General features: G+C 45.4%; 1 protein-coding gene across 1 annotated transcript in view; it reads right to left on the bottom strand.

The window, feature by feature from the left end:
• Positions 1-16037, bottom strand: part of PAPPA (pappalysin 1) — a 270648-nt gene that overhangs the window by 184823 nt on the left and 69788 nt on the right. Inside the window, exons 5-6 of the mRNA XM_006074173.4 lie at positions 12566-12758; positions 4477-4598 (exon numbers count right to left, since the gene is read on the bottom strand). Of these exons, the coding sequence (XP_006074235.3) occupies positions 4477-4598; positions 12566-12758 (315 nt within the window). The remainder of the gene's footprint in view (positions 1-4476; positions 4599-12565; positions 12759-16037) is intronic.

Below are 16037 nucleotides of genomic sequence, written 5' to 3'. Positions count from 1 at the left end.
GTAGAAGGGAAGGAAGGGGAAAGGAAAGAAAGGAAGGGGCAAGGAACAAAAGTACTTCGGAACTGTTACTTCATTACAAGTACATACCTTTTTTATATGAAAAGTCACATGTTTATATAAGCTATCCACTAGAGATCAGGCAATATATGTGTGTGAAATGTATTTATACAAACCCACACTGATCTAAATTTACATTTATGACAATCTGTACAGACGTCTATTACATATCTTTGTGTATATACACTGCAGCTGTTGACACAAATACTGTTTATAAAAACTCGGTGCCAAGTTTTTTCTAGATGTATACTTCAGCACACCTGAAATATTCTGGGCACAAAAATGGGGAAAAGATTCACACAAGAAAAAAATGAAAACAGCCAGTGCCATTTGTTACCCTCTCACAGAAAACCCAGCAGTTGCCATGTGTTATATGCTTGCATAAGTGATCTAAACTGAGATTTGAGTCAATCAGATCTAGCTGATTCCTGAGCTACGAGCGTGTCGTGGTGTTGAATATCTCAGAAAATATTCATCTGTGAAGTACAGTGTTTGCTCAAGAGAAGGGAAAATAGGGCTTCTTTTTGGTACAACCACATTCTGTGGCCAAAGGCAAGAATTTCTGTGATTATATTTTCCCTGAAGTTCATAAGATGGAGTTAGTGGAACATAGTGAATATGCCATAAATATTTGTTAAGTGAAGAATTTTCTATCTTGTTAATGTGGAGTTAAAACTATGAGGTTGTGGCTCTGTGGAATATCCTAGCTGGAAAGGACATTCTGTTGATAAGATGCTATCTTCAGAGAAGCAAAGTGACTCACTCAAGGGCACAGAGCTCATTGATGGCCAGGCTCAGACCAAAACCCCAACCCCGTCATCCTCCCCACACCCATGCTCTTTCCCCTACCCCAAAGATGCGTCTGGCATCGCTCACAGATTGGGGAGTTTTATGTTAGTTTGGGAAGTCCAAAAACTTAAACACGCAAAGATAAATAGGATGAAAATGAGTTGAGAAAAACATTGCAGAGCTTGGCTCATGGAAAAGTTTATTTCTTCAAGAATATTAAAAGGGTCTGAGCCAAATGGATCACAGAGCCTGTAATAGGATGCTCTAAAAAAAGAACAGTGTCTTTTCCTGGCCTGTGTGTACTAAATTTGCATATCCTAAAGGAAAACCCAGGGCTGCTGGGTTTTCTTGGAGGCCTCAAGTCGACTCTGGGTACAGGGGAGGTGGTTCAACACTTCAGTGGGATTCTGCTCCGCAATTCCTGCCTTCAGAGGGTCAGGGATGAACCAGGAGCAGACCTGACCAATTGATAGTTTGGTTGGATGGTGGTGTGGGATGCAGGGAATTGTTTCATTCATTCAAGTGGTAGAACAAACTGAGACGATTTTATCCAGAAAGCCTCAGGGTAGAGTCTTGCTGCCTCCCTCACCCAGCGTGCACATGTGCATGCTCAGTCGTGTCTGATTCTTTGCGACACCATGGACTGTAGCACACCAGGCTCCTCGGCGCATGAGGTTTCCCAGGCAAGAATACTGGAGCCCATTGCTATTTCCTACACCCGGGGATCTTTCTAACCCATGGATCAAACTCACGTCTTGCTTGCTCTGCACTGACAGGTAGAACTCTTTACCACTCTGCCACTTGGGAAGCCCCACCATCCTCCCAAAACAGCCACTTAGAGGCACCCTTCTCCCCTCCCCCCAAACCCCACCCCAGGTCTACTCAACCCCCAACCTCCTCATCACAGAGCAGACCAGGTGATCTTTCATAACAGGCACATCTCACCATCTCCCAGACCCCTGCCAAGGCACGTGCATCTCCTTATGACCCTCAGAAGAGTCCAAACCCATCCTCATCTGGTCATTACACATCTCACCCCAGCTCAACTGCTTCCTAGTCTATACCTTTCTCTCCATACCCATTTAAGTTCCTACTCCATTACTGAAGAGCTTTTGTTCTTGTACATAGTATCTATGTCATTACCATATAGTGGATTAAAACTGAGAGGCTTTAAAACACAGGAACACATACACATGCATCCCATTAGCTATCTAAGCAGTATGACATCACGTGCCATGCAGTCACTGGGAAGCACCGCTGGACACTCAGGAGAGAAAGTGAGTAAAAAAGGTAAACTGTGTTATAGTATTATTATGAAAATGTCTTTTCCTTGGAGGACACATGAAGACGCCTTAGGAGGCCCTTAAGTCTCCAGATCACACTAAAATAACCAGTGATCTCAACAGTCAACTCCTCTCACATTCTTAAATGCATCTTGCTGACTGATATGCTGACATTTCCTCTGCGGGGCGTGAGTCTCAGTTTGTGGGGAGGCCCCCCACTTTCTACTTGTCTCCCCACACTCTGTATGTCTATCAGCACCATCTTCATTACACCAGATGGAGAACGCTCCCGAATACTCATCTGACTCTCCTATCAGATAGCCAGCTCTGCGGAGTCCCCGTGCCCAGCACGGTGCCTGCCTGGCACATAGTCCCTGCGGTGGGCAGAGAGGAGATGAGTTTGTTCCTTGCATGGAAGAGACACAGATCTTCTTCTGGGAGCACCCAACGTGGATTCAGTTTGGGTGAAAAAGTCACCATTGCAGATTTCAGAAGAACTTTCTAGCAGATGGCGCTAGAATGTGGAGACCAGGGAAATACATGAGCTGGTGCCGGGCGCACACAAAGGGGATTCCTGCCCAGGGTGGGAACTGGGGCCTGGTGACCCCAGGCATCCCTTCCACGTCTGACAGCCCGAGATTCCGTGAGGCCGAGCTGAGGGCTGCTCCCAGACACCCCTTGGGCTTTCCATTCCTGGTGGATCTGTTTAGCTCCCCAGTTCAACTCTCCCTTTTATTTCAAGCTGCTTTAGAAGATAACAGAGCACAGCGCTGTCATTTTTCTCCCTCACGTTTCCTCTCTGATCCTTCTCCCTTGCTTTATTCTATCTCTGGCTTTCTCTTTTTCAACCTCCTTTCTAAAAATATAAAGGAGAATGGGGGAGTTCTCACTGAACCTCAGTGAAGAGTCAGATTCTGCTTCCTCAGGTAGCCGGGGGTCCCTCCCCAAAGATGGTTGGCATGAGCCACCCCGCAGAGCATGATGAGGGACTTGGGGTGGGGGGGCTTCTGTGTGGACGTCTCCAAAGGCAACAGAGGGCGAGACGGAGGGCTGAGGGGGGTGTGGGGTTTCTGCCAGCCTGGTTTCAGGGACTAGACCTGCGCCTCAAAGAGAGAGATACCACAGAAGGACCCAGAATGGGCAACTGGCCATGAGATTCGCTATGTTGCGAGCGGTCTTGCTTCAGGGCCAAGTGACAGGGCGAAAAAGCATTGGGTGAAAGACACTTTCTTCATTTCGCTAGAAAACTGAGGGGCTGCAGCAGTGAGTGTAAGGGAGCAGAGAGACTGTGGGTCTGCAGGGAGGCCTGGTAGACTGACCCACCCCTAGCATGGAAGGTCTGTGAGTGGAGCCCACAACCACGGCCGTCCTGAGGTGCTTCCCTCCAGTGTCTTGCTGATACATGGATTCTGACAAGGAAATGACACGGCAGGAGTCCGAGAGGAAAAATTGCGACACATGGAAGACTGCCTTGGGTATTCCCAGGAAGAACTGCAGAAGAATCAAAGGCTGGTGATGCCTTGAAGTCTTCCAGTATGCGTGTTGATTTTGACGTGAGCTTGTTTGTACCCACAGGCTGTCAAGCTCTAGGGCACAGACACACACACACACACACACACACACACACACACACACACACACACGGTGTCTTATCAGGTATGTGGCCTTGGGCATTTGATTCCTCAGGGGCTTTGCTTCTTCATATGTAAAGTGGGATGACATACCCAGGACAGTTCAGGTGCTCAAAAAGCCTTGTGCTGAACAAATGCATGAATACTGGCCTTGATGGAGGGGAAAGAGTACAAACTGCTAGCAATACAATGAATAAATTCTGGAGCTCTAATATACAGCATGGTGACGACAATTAACAATACTGTGTTGAAAAACTGCATAACAAGTAGATCTTAAACATTCTCACTGCTTTCCACCTGGCCAAAAAAAAAAAAAAAAAATGTGTGCAGTGACGGGTGTGGTGACTTTAAAATAAGTCGCTTTAGTCGTGTCCGACTTTCTTTGACTCCATAGACTGTAGCCCACCAGACTCCTCTGTCCATGGAACTCTCCAGGCAAGAATACTGAAGTGGGTTGCCATTTTCTTCTCCAATGCATGAAAGTGAAAAGTGAAAAGTGAAGTCGCTCGGTCATGTCTGACTCCTAGCGACCCCATGGACTGCAGCCCACCAGGCTCCTCCATCCATGGGATTTTCCAGTCAAGAGTACTGGAGTGGGGTGCCGCTGCCTTCTCTGGATTGTACGTGAGAAAGACCATTAAAATCACAAAGCTCTATCTACACTGAAAGAGTTCTTTGCACACCCAACCTGCAAAAGAGCCCCCAGCCTGGCTTACCTTCTGCTTCCCGAGGACTCCAGTGTCCTGATGGGCCACAGGGCATCGGGGAGGAGGCATTGAAGGCATACTGCACCAGGAATCTCCCTTCCAGGCAAAGGTCACATGCTGATCCCAATTCTCTAGGAGGCCAAGGAAAGAAGGAAACGCACCGACTTAGGAATGGTTGAATGAGTTCCTGACTCAACTGAGCCAAAGGTGTAGGTGACAACAAATTTTCTCCCCTGTCATCCTTATTCTTCCTTGGACTGTGAGGAGATCCAAACGGTCAATTCTAAAGACAATCAACCCTGAATATTCACTGGAAGGACTGATGCTGAAGCTCCAATACTTTGACCACCTGACGCGAAGAGCAGACTCATTGGAAAAGATCCTGATGCTGGGCAAGACTGAAGGCAAAAGAAGGGGCCAGCAGAGAATGAGAGACTTAGAAAGCATCACTGACTCCACACACATGAATTGAGCTCCAGGAAATAGTGGAGGACAGAGGAGCCTGACGAGCTACAGTCCATGAGGTCACAAAGAGTCGGACGTGACTTAGAGGCTAAACAACAATACTAAATCCTCCCTATCTTTGTCAGAGCTTCCAGAATATGATCATAAATGAAATTCCTCCCCACCACCCAAGAGGGCCTTTCTTGGGTCTAAGCGTCTTCTGTTCTGATGGTGGATACACTTACATTTAAAGCAGCCCAGACTTACTACCTGCACTATTTCTTCATTTCATCAATGATTCAAAGTTCCACTGAAGATTTGATATGTGGTTGTGAGAAAATCTTTTACCCATCGGACCTCAAATTTTATTCTTTTAACAATCTCTGTCTGGTACCTACTATGTGCAGGGATTATCAGGATCCTAGGTATTAAATAGGAGGAAGGAATGGTTCAGTTCCTTCAGCTGAAAATGACTGGGCTGAACTAGACAGTGCTTAAAGAACCTTCTAGCTCTGACATTCAGGGGATAGATGAGTCGCTCTTGGATTTTACAGTCAAAAAGAGTTTCCTTACCATGCCACCTAATTTGCTTCATCAGCTTTCCAAGGGGCAAGCCAATCCCTCAGTGGGACAAACCCCAGCAGCGGAATATGACAGTGGCCTTCCCCATCAGCTGGTGTCTTACGTGTCTGGATTCAATCTCCCTTTAACCACAACAGCCTTCGGGATCCTACTTGTTCTCCAGACTTGGCCCCTGTTCAGGAGATAGTTGCTAGGAAGGGAGAGGGATAATAGCCTTCTTCTCCTGTACTAGGGTGAGCAAGCCCAAAACTCTGAAAATCTGAGCAACTTCTACAGAGCTACTGGAGAGGGAAAATATCAAGAAAGGTCATAGCCCAACCCATTATTTCTCAAAATGCAATGGTCCTGCCAAAATCTCCTTCCTAAAAGAATCACCATCCTTCAGCAGCCTGAAAGACACAAGGGAGGGACCCTATCTCAAGCCTTAGGGCTTTTGCTTCACAGGGAGGCTCCATAGTCCCAGGGCTCATGTGCTTGCTAACATCACAGTCTGAAGCTGGTCCTTGTTCCTCCTCCACCCAGCTGCCAGGGAGCTCATCCCCAAACCTAAATCTGAATACTTTCTGCCTCTGCTTATCTGCTAATATGGTGACCAACATGTGTAGTTTAATGGCTGGATGGATAGATGGATAAATACCAGTCACTCCAACATGTTGCTAAGACTCATGACTAACCTAGTCTAGACCCTCAAATTGTGTATTTTGCATCATCAGCTTTATCATCAGAAATATGAAATCATACATAGGTATAAGTTTATAAGCACACTAATATTTAGTGATAGAATGACTGGACAGTCTAAGGCCAATCTGCTCAATGGAACAGTAAGCAGTTGGTACAAATACTCATAAAGATCATTAAAATGTATGGAAAATGTGTTGTAATGTTAAGGGAAGAGTCATATTCAAAACTGTACCTTATAGCAGCATCTCAATGCTATTCAAATAACTTAATGTGATGAAATACTACCAGCAAATATTTCTAGGTGGTGGAACTCAGGATGATTCCTCTCTCCCTACTTCCATTCTTTCTGGTTTTCTGAACTTTCTCTGTATTTTCAGTATGTATGAGGTGTTCTTGAACTAGCAATAATGATGATTAAACAAATGTACTTGGAGGCAGAGGATGAAGAGTGTAGAGGGAGGTGCACAGCACCAGTCTGGTTCCATTACAATGACCACAATCCATGCATAGCAGCTCAGAGTCACAGGACTGGCTTTATGACGACAATGAGATTACAAACATCCTTGTATGAATCCAGATCGCACTGATCTTAATGGTAACTGAGATTTCTACTCTAGATGCCTTGCTTTAGAGGAAACGCATGTAGTCACCTGTACTTCACTGAGTTCTTGAAAACTGTTCAGTTCAGTTCATTCGCTCAGTCGTGTTCGACTCTTTGCAACCCCATGAATCGCAGCACGCCAGGCCTCCCTGTCCATCACCGTCTCCCAGAGTTCACTCAAACTCACGTCCATCAAGTCAGTGATGCCATCCAGCCATCTCATCCTCTGTTGTCCCTTTTCCTCCTGCCCCAATCCCTCCCAGCATCAGAGTCTTTTCCAATGAGTCAACTCTTCGCATGAGGTGGCCAAAGTATTGGAGTTTCAGCTTTAGCATCATTCCTTCCAAAGAAATCCCAGGGCTGATCTCCTTCAGAATGGACTGGTTGGATCTCCTTGCAGTCCAAGGGACTCTCAAGAGTCTCCTCCAACACCACAGTTCAAAAGCATCAATGCTTTGGTGCTCAGCTTTCTTCACAGTCCAACTCTCTCATCCATACATGACCACTGGAAAAACCATAGCTTTGACTAAACGGACCTTTGTTGGCAAAGTAATGTCTCTGCTTTTGAATATGCTATCTAGGTTGGTCATAACTTTCCTTCCAAGGAGTAAGTGTCTTTTAATTTCATGGCTGCAGTCACCATCTGCAGTGATTTTGACAACTGTAGGTTCCCTATAAATACTTTGATGAATTAATAAACTGTCATCCACCTGACAGTAAATGGGCCTTATTTACACAGAATTCCACAAAGTGCATTCCCTCATGCTCAATCATGGGTTCGCGTGTTCATTCAATATTTCACCTGTTCATTCACTGGATACTCATTGAACAATCTCTGGTTGCTAGCACTGTGCAACTACCAGACATTAACCATCCATGGGAGAGGAGATTTGATGTGGTACCTGCCCTCATAGACCCTGCAATCCAGCAGAGGCAACAGTCCATAAACCAATAGGAAAATAATGTGTATAAAGTACAGGTTGAATTACTGCTAGAAGGAAAGTCGACAGATGATGTAGGAGAGACTAATGAGGGGCTGTGCAGGGCTTCGGACAGGCGCAACGCTGGCAGAGCTTAGTGCAGGTCGAAGAATGACACCAAGAGCGGAGTAAAGCAGCCCGGGCTCCGTCTAAAGGTATGCAAAGGATTGAGGTGGGAGAGATGGCCTCGGTCCATAGAGGCCCTGAAGGAAACTCGAGTGGCAAGAGTCACAAATGGAAGACAGAGCAGTGAGAGCGCCAGTGGGGCAAGCAGGCAAGGACCTCAGGATGGAAGGCTCTGCAGACTCCTTGCAGATTACACATAAAAGTGGTGGGAAAGTACTGGAGGGTTATAACGTGGGTGACATGATCCAATTCACATTTTTAAAAGATCAGCCTGAATGATGAATGAAGAATGAATTGGGAAAATAAGAGCACAGGTAAAAGCAAAGTCAGGAAATAAAGAGCAAAGGTATGATCCTGTATATGGTGGGTGAAGTTCCCATTTTACAGATAAGGAAGCTGAGGATCATGGTTACAGAATAACTATACGAAGGTCAAAGCTCAAAAAGTCACAGTCAAAACAGACTTTACCAAAACCACACCATTTCCTACACATTCAGGGTATGTCAGATGTGTTTCTAATCCTTGGCATTTATTTGATTTTAATGGGCACCTGTATGTACACAGACAGAAATACATGCACACACACACACAAACTGAAATCATAGAAACACAGGATGCTAAAGGATGCTAACACTGGAAGAGATCACCTTTCTTACACACGGTCCATGAGAATTAAAGTTTAAAGCTCCAAATCTGTGCCATCTACTTTAGCAGCCCCTAGTAACATGTAGCTATTCAAATCTAAATAAATTAAAATTAATATAGAATTCATTTCAGTTCCTCAGTTACACTCATCACAGTTCAACTGCTCCCTAGCCACAGTTGGCTTACAGCTACCACACTGGATACTACATTACAGAAAGTTCTATTGGACAGTGCTTCTCTAAGGTACCCACTGTACAGAAGGAATTAAGCTCTCTCCTAGGCATCTAGAATGGTACTAGTTATGTACTATCCTTAGGAGAATTGAGAAAATAGTCACTCAAGTCATTTTCTACGTTCTGAGACTTGGAAAAAGAACCTTGGCTGAGAAAGGCTAGATTCCCCTTTAGTTTACAGATCAGAAAACTGAGGCCAAAGAGGAAGAAGAAATGAATGAAGTTGCAAAGACGTCAGACTCAGGTCTCTTGGTTCCCAGTCCAGCATTCTTTCTACTATACGCCACAGCCCATTGCTCAGAAAACTGAAACCATCTAGTCAACACATGTTTGCAAGACAGATAAAAATGAAGGAGTTAAAAAAGCCAGGGGTGGCCTTGAATTATTTATTCAGTTGCCCATGTGTGAGGACACAGCGGTGGGAGGATCTGAGTATGTTTTTTTAAGGAAAACCCTTGTATTCTCTCTGACCACAGATGTGAGGAACAGCAGGAGGACATGACGATGGCCAGGGGCTAGAGGTTGGCATTGATGAATGGAGTGGAAAACATCAGAGATTCTGCAGGGAAAGAGGATTTCAAGTAGCTCAACAGCTCTGGGAAACTTTGTACAAGATGGGAGCTAGTGTTTCCTGAGCATAGAGTGTGTGTGCTAGGCATATCACAGATGTCATCTTATTAAATTCCCCACAGAAGCCAGGTGGAGTGGGTATGGTTAGCACTTTTTATGGAAGAAGACTCAAGAAGGCCAGAAAGAATCAGAGGGGTGAGAAACTCGCCCAAGGTCCCCTGGGCTGGGAGTGGTAAAGCTGAGACTGGAATACAGACCACTTGACATCAAAGCTTGTGCACTTTGTACTAAGCCAATTTCCATGAGTATGAACTCCTTGTTATGGGAGATGGATAGATTCATTTCTTTAAAACAATTTATTGAACTTGCTGACCTACTTCCTTCAGTCATAGACTCCAGTCTACATAGCTGTTAACCCTAATTAGATATGTTTCTAAAATGTCAGTTTTAATTTAACATATGATAACTCCATTATGAAATCTTAGACTGAACAGAATAGCTATTGTATGAGCCTCAAGTACCAACTGACTATAGGTTATTAAAAACATACTGATTGAAGCTGAGGGCCCCATGTAATAGAGACATATCTCATTACACAACAATTAACCCTCCAATAGGTTTCCAACAATCAGATGGTATTTATTTAATGGACAATAACTGCTTTATGAAATACAAATTGAATACACACACAGGAAGCTTCATTTACAAAACTTCCATTTTTACGTGGAATGGAGGCCAAGGTTTGACCAAAAGTCTGATACTTCTCATCGCCACAGAAAAAATAAATAAATCCACGGGCTGCTGGAAAGGCTGCTCTGAAGTGTCACATGAGGTTTCCCAAACCCAGCTCTGAGCTCCCAGTGAGGGCGCTGGGGCAGAGGAAGGGGGTTTCTACAGAGCATCTAAGGAGTGCATTTCCTTTCTCTGTGATCACATGCATCCAGCTGTCAAAAGAAGGTTCTAGATTCAAGGACTGATAGTACTGAAGGAAAATTGGAGCCCAAATTTAATTGTGATGCAATGATCTAATATGTTTTTATGCACACACACACATACTTGTAAGAGTTCACTGCCACATTTTATGGCCTTTATGAAGTGGAGAGTAACACCTCCTTCATAATTCAAGGTTTGGAAAAACTTAATGAAAGAACATGTGAGCCTGAGATAAGACGCTGCAAAATGTGAGTCGGAGCCTGGCTCCCACCACTTTCTACGGGCTTCTGGCCAAATCTGTCCGCCTCTTTGAACTCCAATCCCTTCCTCATCTGGCAAACGAAGAGGTTGATTCCCCTTTTACAGAAATTACCAAAGAGATGAAATGAGACTGTACAGCAAGCATTTAGTATAGAATCCAGAGCAGAGTGAGCAACTGGTAAACAGCATGCACAACCATTGAGTAATATAAATTCATCATCAGCTGGTTATTATTTCCACCATCTTCAATATTGTATTACCATTATTGAATAAAATATTCCCAAGAAAGGCTGGGAGGGGGCAAAAATACTAATCCATACTAATTTATAGCCAAGTTCCAACCAAATTAAATATCAACATGTTAGTACGTCTTCATGATCCTTTAAAATCCCCTAAAGCTTCAGCACCTTGGGGAGACCCAATGTTGAAAGGTGCCACAAGAAATGATTTCATTCATGTTTCCACCTTCAGACCACTGAGGCATCATTAGACCCACCTTTCAGTGGAGTATAAGACTCAGGGGGAGAAATTGTCTTGCCCAAGGCCATACGGCTAGGAAGTGACTGACAGGAGCCCAACTAAGGCATCTTGTGCCTTGACTTATCATCCCTTGATCTTTTACGAAGATCATGGCATCCGGTCCCATCACTTCATGGCAAATAGATGGGGAAACAGTGGAAACAGTGTCAGACTTTATTTTTCTGGGCTCCAAAATCACTGCAGATGGTGACTGCAGCCATGAAATTAAAAGACGTTTACTCCTTAGAAGGAAAGTTATGACCAACCTAGATAGCATATTCAAAAGCAGAGACATTATTTTGCCAACAAAGGTTCATCTAGTCAAGGCTGTGGTTTTTACTGTGGTCATGTATGGATGTGAGAGTTGGACTGTGAAGAAGGCTCAGTGCTGAAGAATTGATGCTTTTGAACTGTGGTGTTGGAGAAGACTCTGGGGAGTCCCTTGGACTGCAAGGAGATCCAACCAGTCTATTCTGAAGCACATCAGCCCTAGGATTTCTTTGGAAGGAATGATGCTAAAGCTGAAACTCCAATACTTTGGCCACCTGATGCGAAGAGTTGGCTCATTGGAAAAGACTCTGATGCTGGGAGGGATTGGGGGCAAGAGGAGAAGGGGACGACAGAGGATGAGATGGCTGGATGGCATCACTGACTCGATGGACATGAGTCTGAGTGAACTCTGGGAGTTGGTGATGGACAGGGAGGCCTGGCGTGCTGCAATTCATGGGATTGCAAAGAGTTGGACATGACTGAGCGACTGATCTGATCTGATCTGATCTTCTAAAAATTCTACCTTCAGTTCTATTAAACAACAGAGGCAAAGATGCTCGTTATACAAAAATACATGTGTATATATATATATATATATATATATATATATGCATGTGTACCATTCATGTATAATGTACCCTTCTTATATGGTGCTACGTGTATACAAAGGTGTTAGCTCATTAACCGGAGGCAGGTTTAAATGCCCAAGCTCATGAGATGTGACCAGTACCTCCATTCCACATGAGGTTCAGGAGACAGAAGTTTCCAGGTTTTTAACAATAAAGCAAAGCTTAATATTCAACACAGAAATTATGCATCATTACTCATTAATTTCTGTTGGCAATCATTTATGTATTCCCTGATCCCCAAATCTACAATGTCTACATGGAGCAGTCGCTGTGCTAGTTAGTCCTCGAGTGTGTGTGTTATTCCCTTAGTCGTGTTCAACTCTGTGTGACCCCATGGACCGTAGCCCACCAGGCAGGCTCCTCTGACCATGGGATTCTCCAGGCAAGAATACTGGAGTGGGTTGCCATTTCCTTTTCCAGGGGATCTTCCTGACCCAGGGATCGAACCCAGGTCTCCTGCATTGCGGGCAGATTCTTTACCATCTGGGCACTTGTGGGCACTTGTTAAACAAGAGCAACAATAAAAGACACTGAGAAGTCCCTCTCCAAGGCTGTTACCCTTCCAAGTTTCCCTCCTCTTGGCAGGAGAGAGAGAGGGATCAACACTTCACAGGCCACACTCACCTTTCAAAGAAGTGGCCGTCGATGGGAGGGAACCACTCCAGCATCACAGAGTCGGGCGTGTGGCCCACGACCTGGGGGGCAAGGGCGATGGGCGCCGGCTTCCTGGAGGGCTGCCAGCCCTGGTACACCAGGTCCAGGTAACAGTGCATTCTGGCGACCTGATTGGGTGTGAAGGAGTCCGTGCAGTCGTCATCTGCAAGCAGGCAGAGGGAGAGATAAGCACCTCATTGCACGGACCGACAGGCAAGAGAATGATGATGCCTCCCGGGCGGCCCGGAAGCCAGCACCCCGGCCCTTGCCAACTGGGAGCTGGCCTCTTCCAGTGCTCGAGAGTTAATGGTCTGTGAACAAATTAGCGCAGTCAACACTTCTGCAGACAGGTGAGAGGGAGCATTAGGAGGGGGAGGGCGGACGGGCCTGAAAAGGCACATCTGAGCCTGGAGAGGGAGGTCATGGGTAAGGAGAAGGGCAAGACGAGCCACTTTCCACGGGCCCCCATCCACAGGTCAGTAAGTTCCAGCCAATCAGTCAATATCTCTCACTCATCCACTCGTGTCCTATTTGCTCACTCATTCTTTCATATGCTTACTTGTTCCTTCACTCCCACCTTCACATTTGTTCATCGGCTCATTCATTAATTCTGCTCCTTACTGATGCAGCAATTCTGCTTTCCAAACCAGTGTTCTGAGCATTGATTCTATACTCTCTGCTCAAAGCCAAGGGCCACGGAAGCCTACAGCACTCCTGCCATTGGGGAGCTACCAGTCTAGCTACAGAGCAAAGGTCAGTTCGCTGTGTGGCTCGAGGTGGTTATAGGCTGTTCAAGGTTGTGACGCCAGTCCCCGACGACAAGGAGATGGTGTGTTGAGGAAGACGGATAAACTGGAGAGGCTTCTGGGGGAGGTCCTGGAGGTCAACCAGGTTACACGGTTAAGACTGGGGAAGAAGATGTGGGATGGCAGAAGGGGCAGCTCAGGACCACAGAAGCAATGAGCCCTGGGCAGTGGGCACAGGGAGACTCGGAAGTAGTCCAGGCTCAGCATCCAGCCTTCGGTGTCCATGGCAGGGATGCAAGGACAATGACACCTTCTGCACAGCGCTGTCGCTGGGACACTGACTGTGGGCTTAGTACATGCTTTGTACACGGGATACAGTGCTTTGGGCACGTGTAACTCTCCCGTTAGTTTTGGAGTAAATACTCTGATCACTCCATTTCACAGAGGAGGAACCTGAGGCTGAGAGAGGTCTCACTACTTTTTAAAGATCACAGAGCTAGGGGCAGATCTGAGGTGTGAACCCAGGCAGTCTTGACTCCAAGGCCATGTTTCTAATCAATATGAGAACTTTTTTGTGAGTGTCCATGAGACCTTGTATGGGCAAAGTGTCCCGCAGGTGTTTGATAAATAGGAGTTGAGCCTGAGTCGGAGGGGACCCGAATACAATCTCATTTCTGAATGCCTTTAGATCTAATGACCTTCAATTCTACCCTCTGTTTTCTAGGATGAAGAGTGAAGGCCACGACCCGAGACTCTTCCCTGCCAAGGAGGAAGCTTGCCTCCCGTCTCTCCCTCCAACAGCTTTACTCAGCTGCCCCAGGGGCAGATCAAGGCACTGTTTTGGCTTGGTTTCCAAAAACACCACTTCCCAGAGGTGTCCGCCTGGCCAGGGTTTCTGCAGCTGGGCCCCAGACAGAGGAGAATGGGGCTCGCCAGATCTTAAAATAAACCCACCATGGGAATTCCGCAGCATAAACTCACTTTCTCTTATCAAACAAACAGAAAATAAGTTCAGGCAGGTGCTGGGCAGTTGGACATGACCTTGAGAATCCAGCTTGGGGAAGGGATAGGAGTGTGAGGAGGTTATACACAGAAGCTGCCTCTGATCCCCTTAGCAATTTTTGATGGTCTCCTTGCCAGCACCCTGGGGAAGACTTTTATACATTTGGAAGAAGCAGAAGAGCCCAGAGTCCTTCAGAGAACACCACCAAAGAATGACTAGTTGCACAAATTACTTTCAAGCTCAGATACTTGCATGTAACTCCTTGGATACAAAACAGGCTATGGGTTGCTTTTGCCTGGAAAATAAGACTCCAAATGCCCCCAGTGGTCTAAGAAGGACTGGATGGGCTGGTACATTTTCCTTTGTTACCGAGGACTTTGTACTTCATCCCGAAAGCTTTGGAAAAGCCACTAAATAGGTTAAAAGCAGGGGAAGGGCATTCTGGCTGAAGAAGTAAGGGTTATGTAGTTAGATTCATGGGTGAATGATCTGGAGTCAAATGATTTTATGACCACTGTGCCTCAGTTTCCCCACCTATAAAGTGGAGATAATGATGATAACAAGAGTGCTGGTGTCAGAATGCTGCTGAAGTCACGGCAAGCATAGCGTCAAAAGGCAGGAGCAGCGCTCACTGAATGGCCACTGCCTCGGGTCTTGGGATAGTGCAGGCACCTCTGTGTGTGTGCCTGCATGTGTGCACACGTGTGTGTTCGCATACACTAATGTGGGTGAGTGTTAGGAAACTAGAAGCAGGAAAAAAACCAGAATATAAAATATTCACTCTCTTCGACTTTGCAACATCGCCATTTAGGAATTCGATGGATCGATACTCATGAACAAATATGAGGGAAAACGTATGTACAAGGACCTCTTTTGAAATATCGTTTACATAGAAAAAACATTAGAAATAACACATCTGTCTATTAATAGGGGGAGGACTCTACATTAAGGCACATGCACAGAACAGAATTCTAACCAGTCATTTCCCAAACAAGGAAGTAACTCTAAAACTCAGACCCCCTGTGTATAAGTTGGGGACATTTAAATCAACCCCACAACCTAGAGTGATGGTGTGGCTTCCACGAGCTGGAACACATACAGCGTTCATTTGATGAACAAGAGAGAAAATCAGCAATTTGCTTTCCTCTCTATCTTCTGATATGTTTGGTTTTCTTCCTCCAAAGGAGTTACTTTCCTTTTATAACTTAAAAATTAGCCATTTCCATGTCTGCCAATTTAAAAGTTTGAAAAATGGGTAGGTGACAGAGGATGGGAAGAGGACAGAACTTTAGGAACTCAGAACTCAGGAAGAGTACCTGAACTTTATTTTTTTTTTTTTTTTTTTTTTTTTTTTTATTTATTTATTTATTTTTTTTTAATTTTATTTTATTTTTAAACTTTACATAACTGTATTAGATTTGCCAAATATCAAAATGAATCCGCCACAGGTATACATGTGTTCCCCATCCTGAACTTTAAAACTGAAGTCAAAAAACATCCCTCCCAGAGCTAGAAAGCTTAGAGACTGAACCGCTGCCGGAATCCTGGGTGAGGCACCAAAGGGTTTCTGTCCATCATAAAGGCTCTGCCCCAGTTAGCTGGCGTTTCCAGTTGGCCGCTCTTAGCTTCCTGCCTCCGCAGGCTGCCCCTCCTGACACCCGTGGCCCCTCGTCCTGGTCTCTAGGACCAGCCA

Source organism: Bubalus bubalis, chromosome 3 (assembly GCF_019923935.1).
Source record: "Bubalus bubalis isolate 160015118507 breed Murrah chromosome 3, NDDB_SH_1, whole genome shotgun sequence".
NCBI lineage: Eukaryota > Metazoa > Chordata > Mammalia > Artiodactyla > Bovidae > Bubalus > Bubalus bubalis.
Note: the sequence above shows the minus strand (reverse complement) of the source record. Positions and strands in the feature narration are given on the sequence as shown.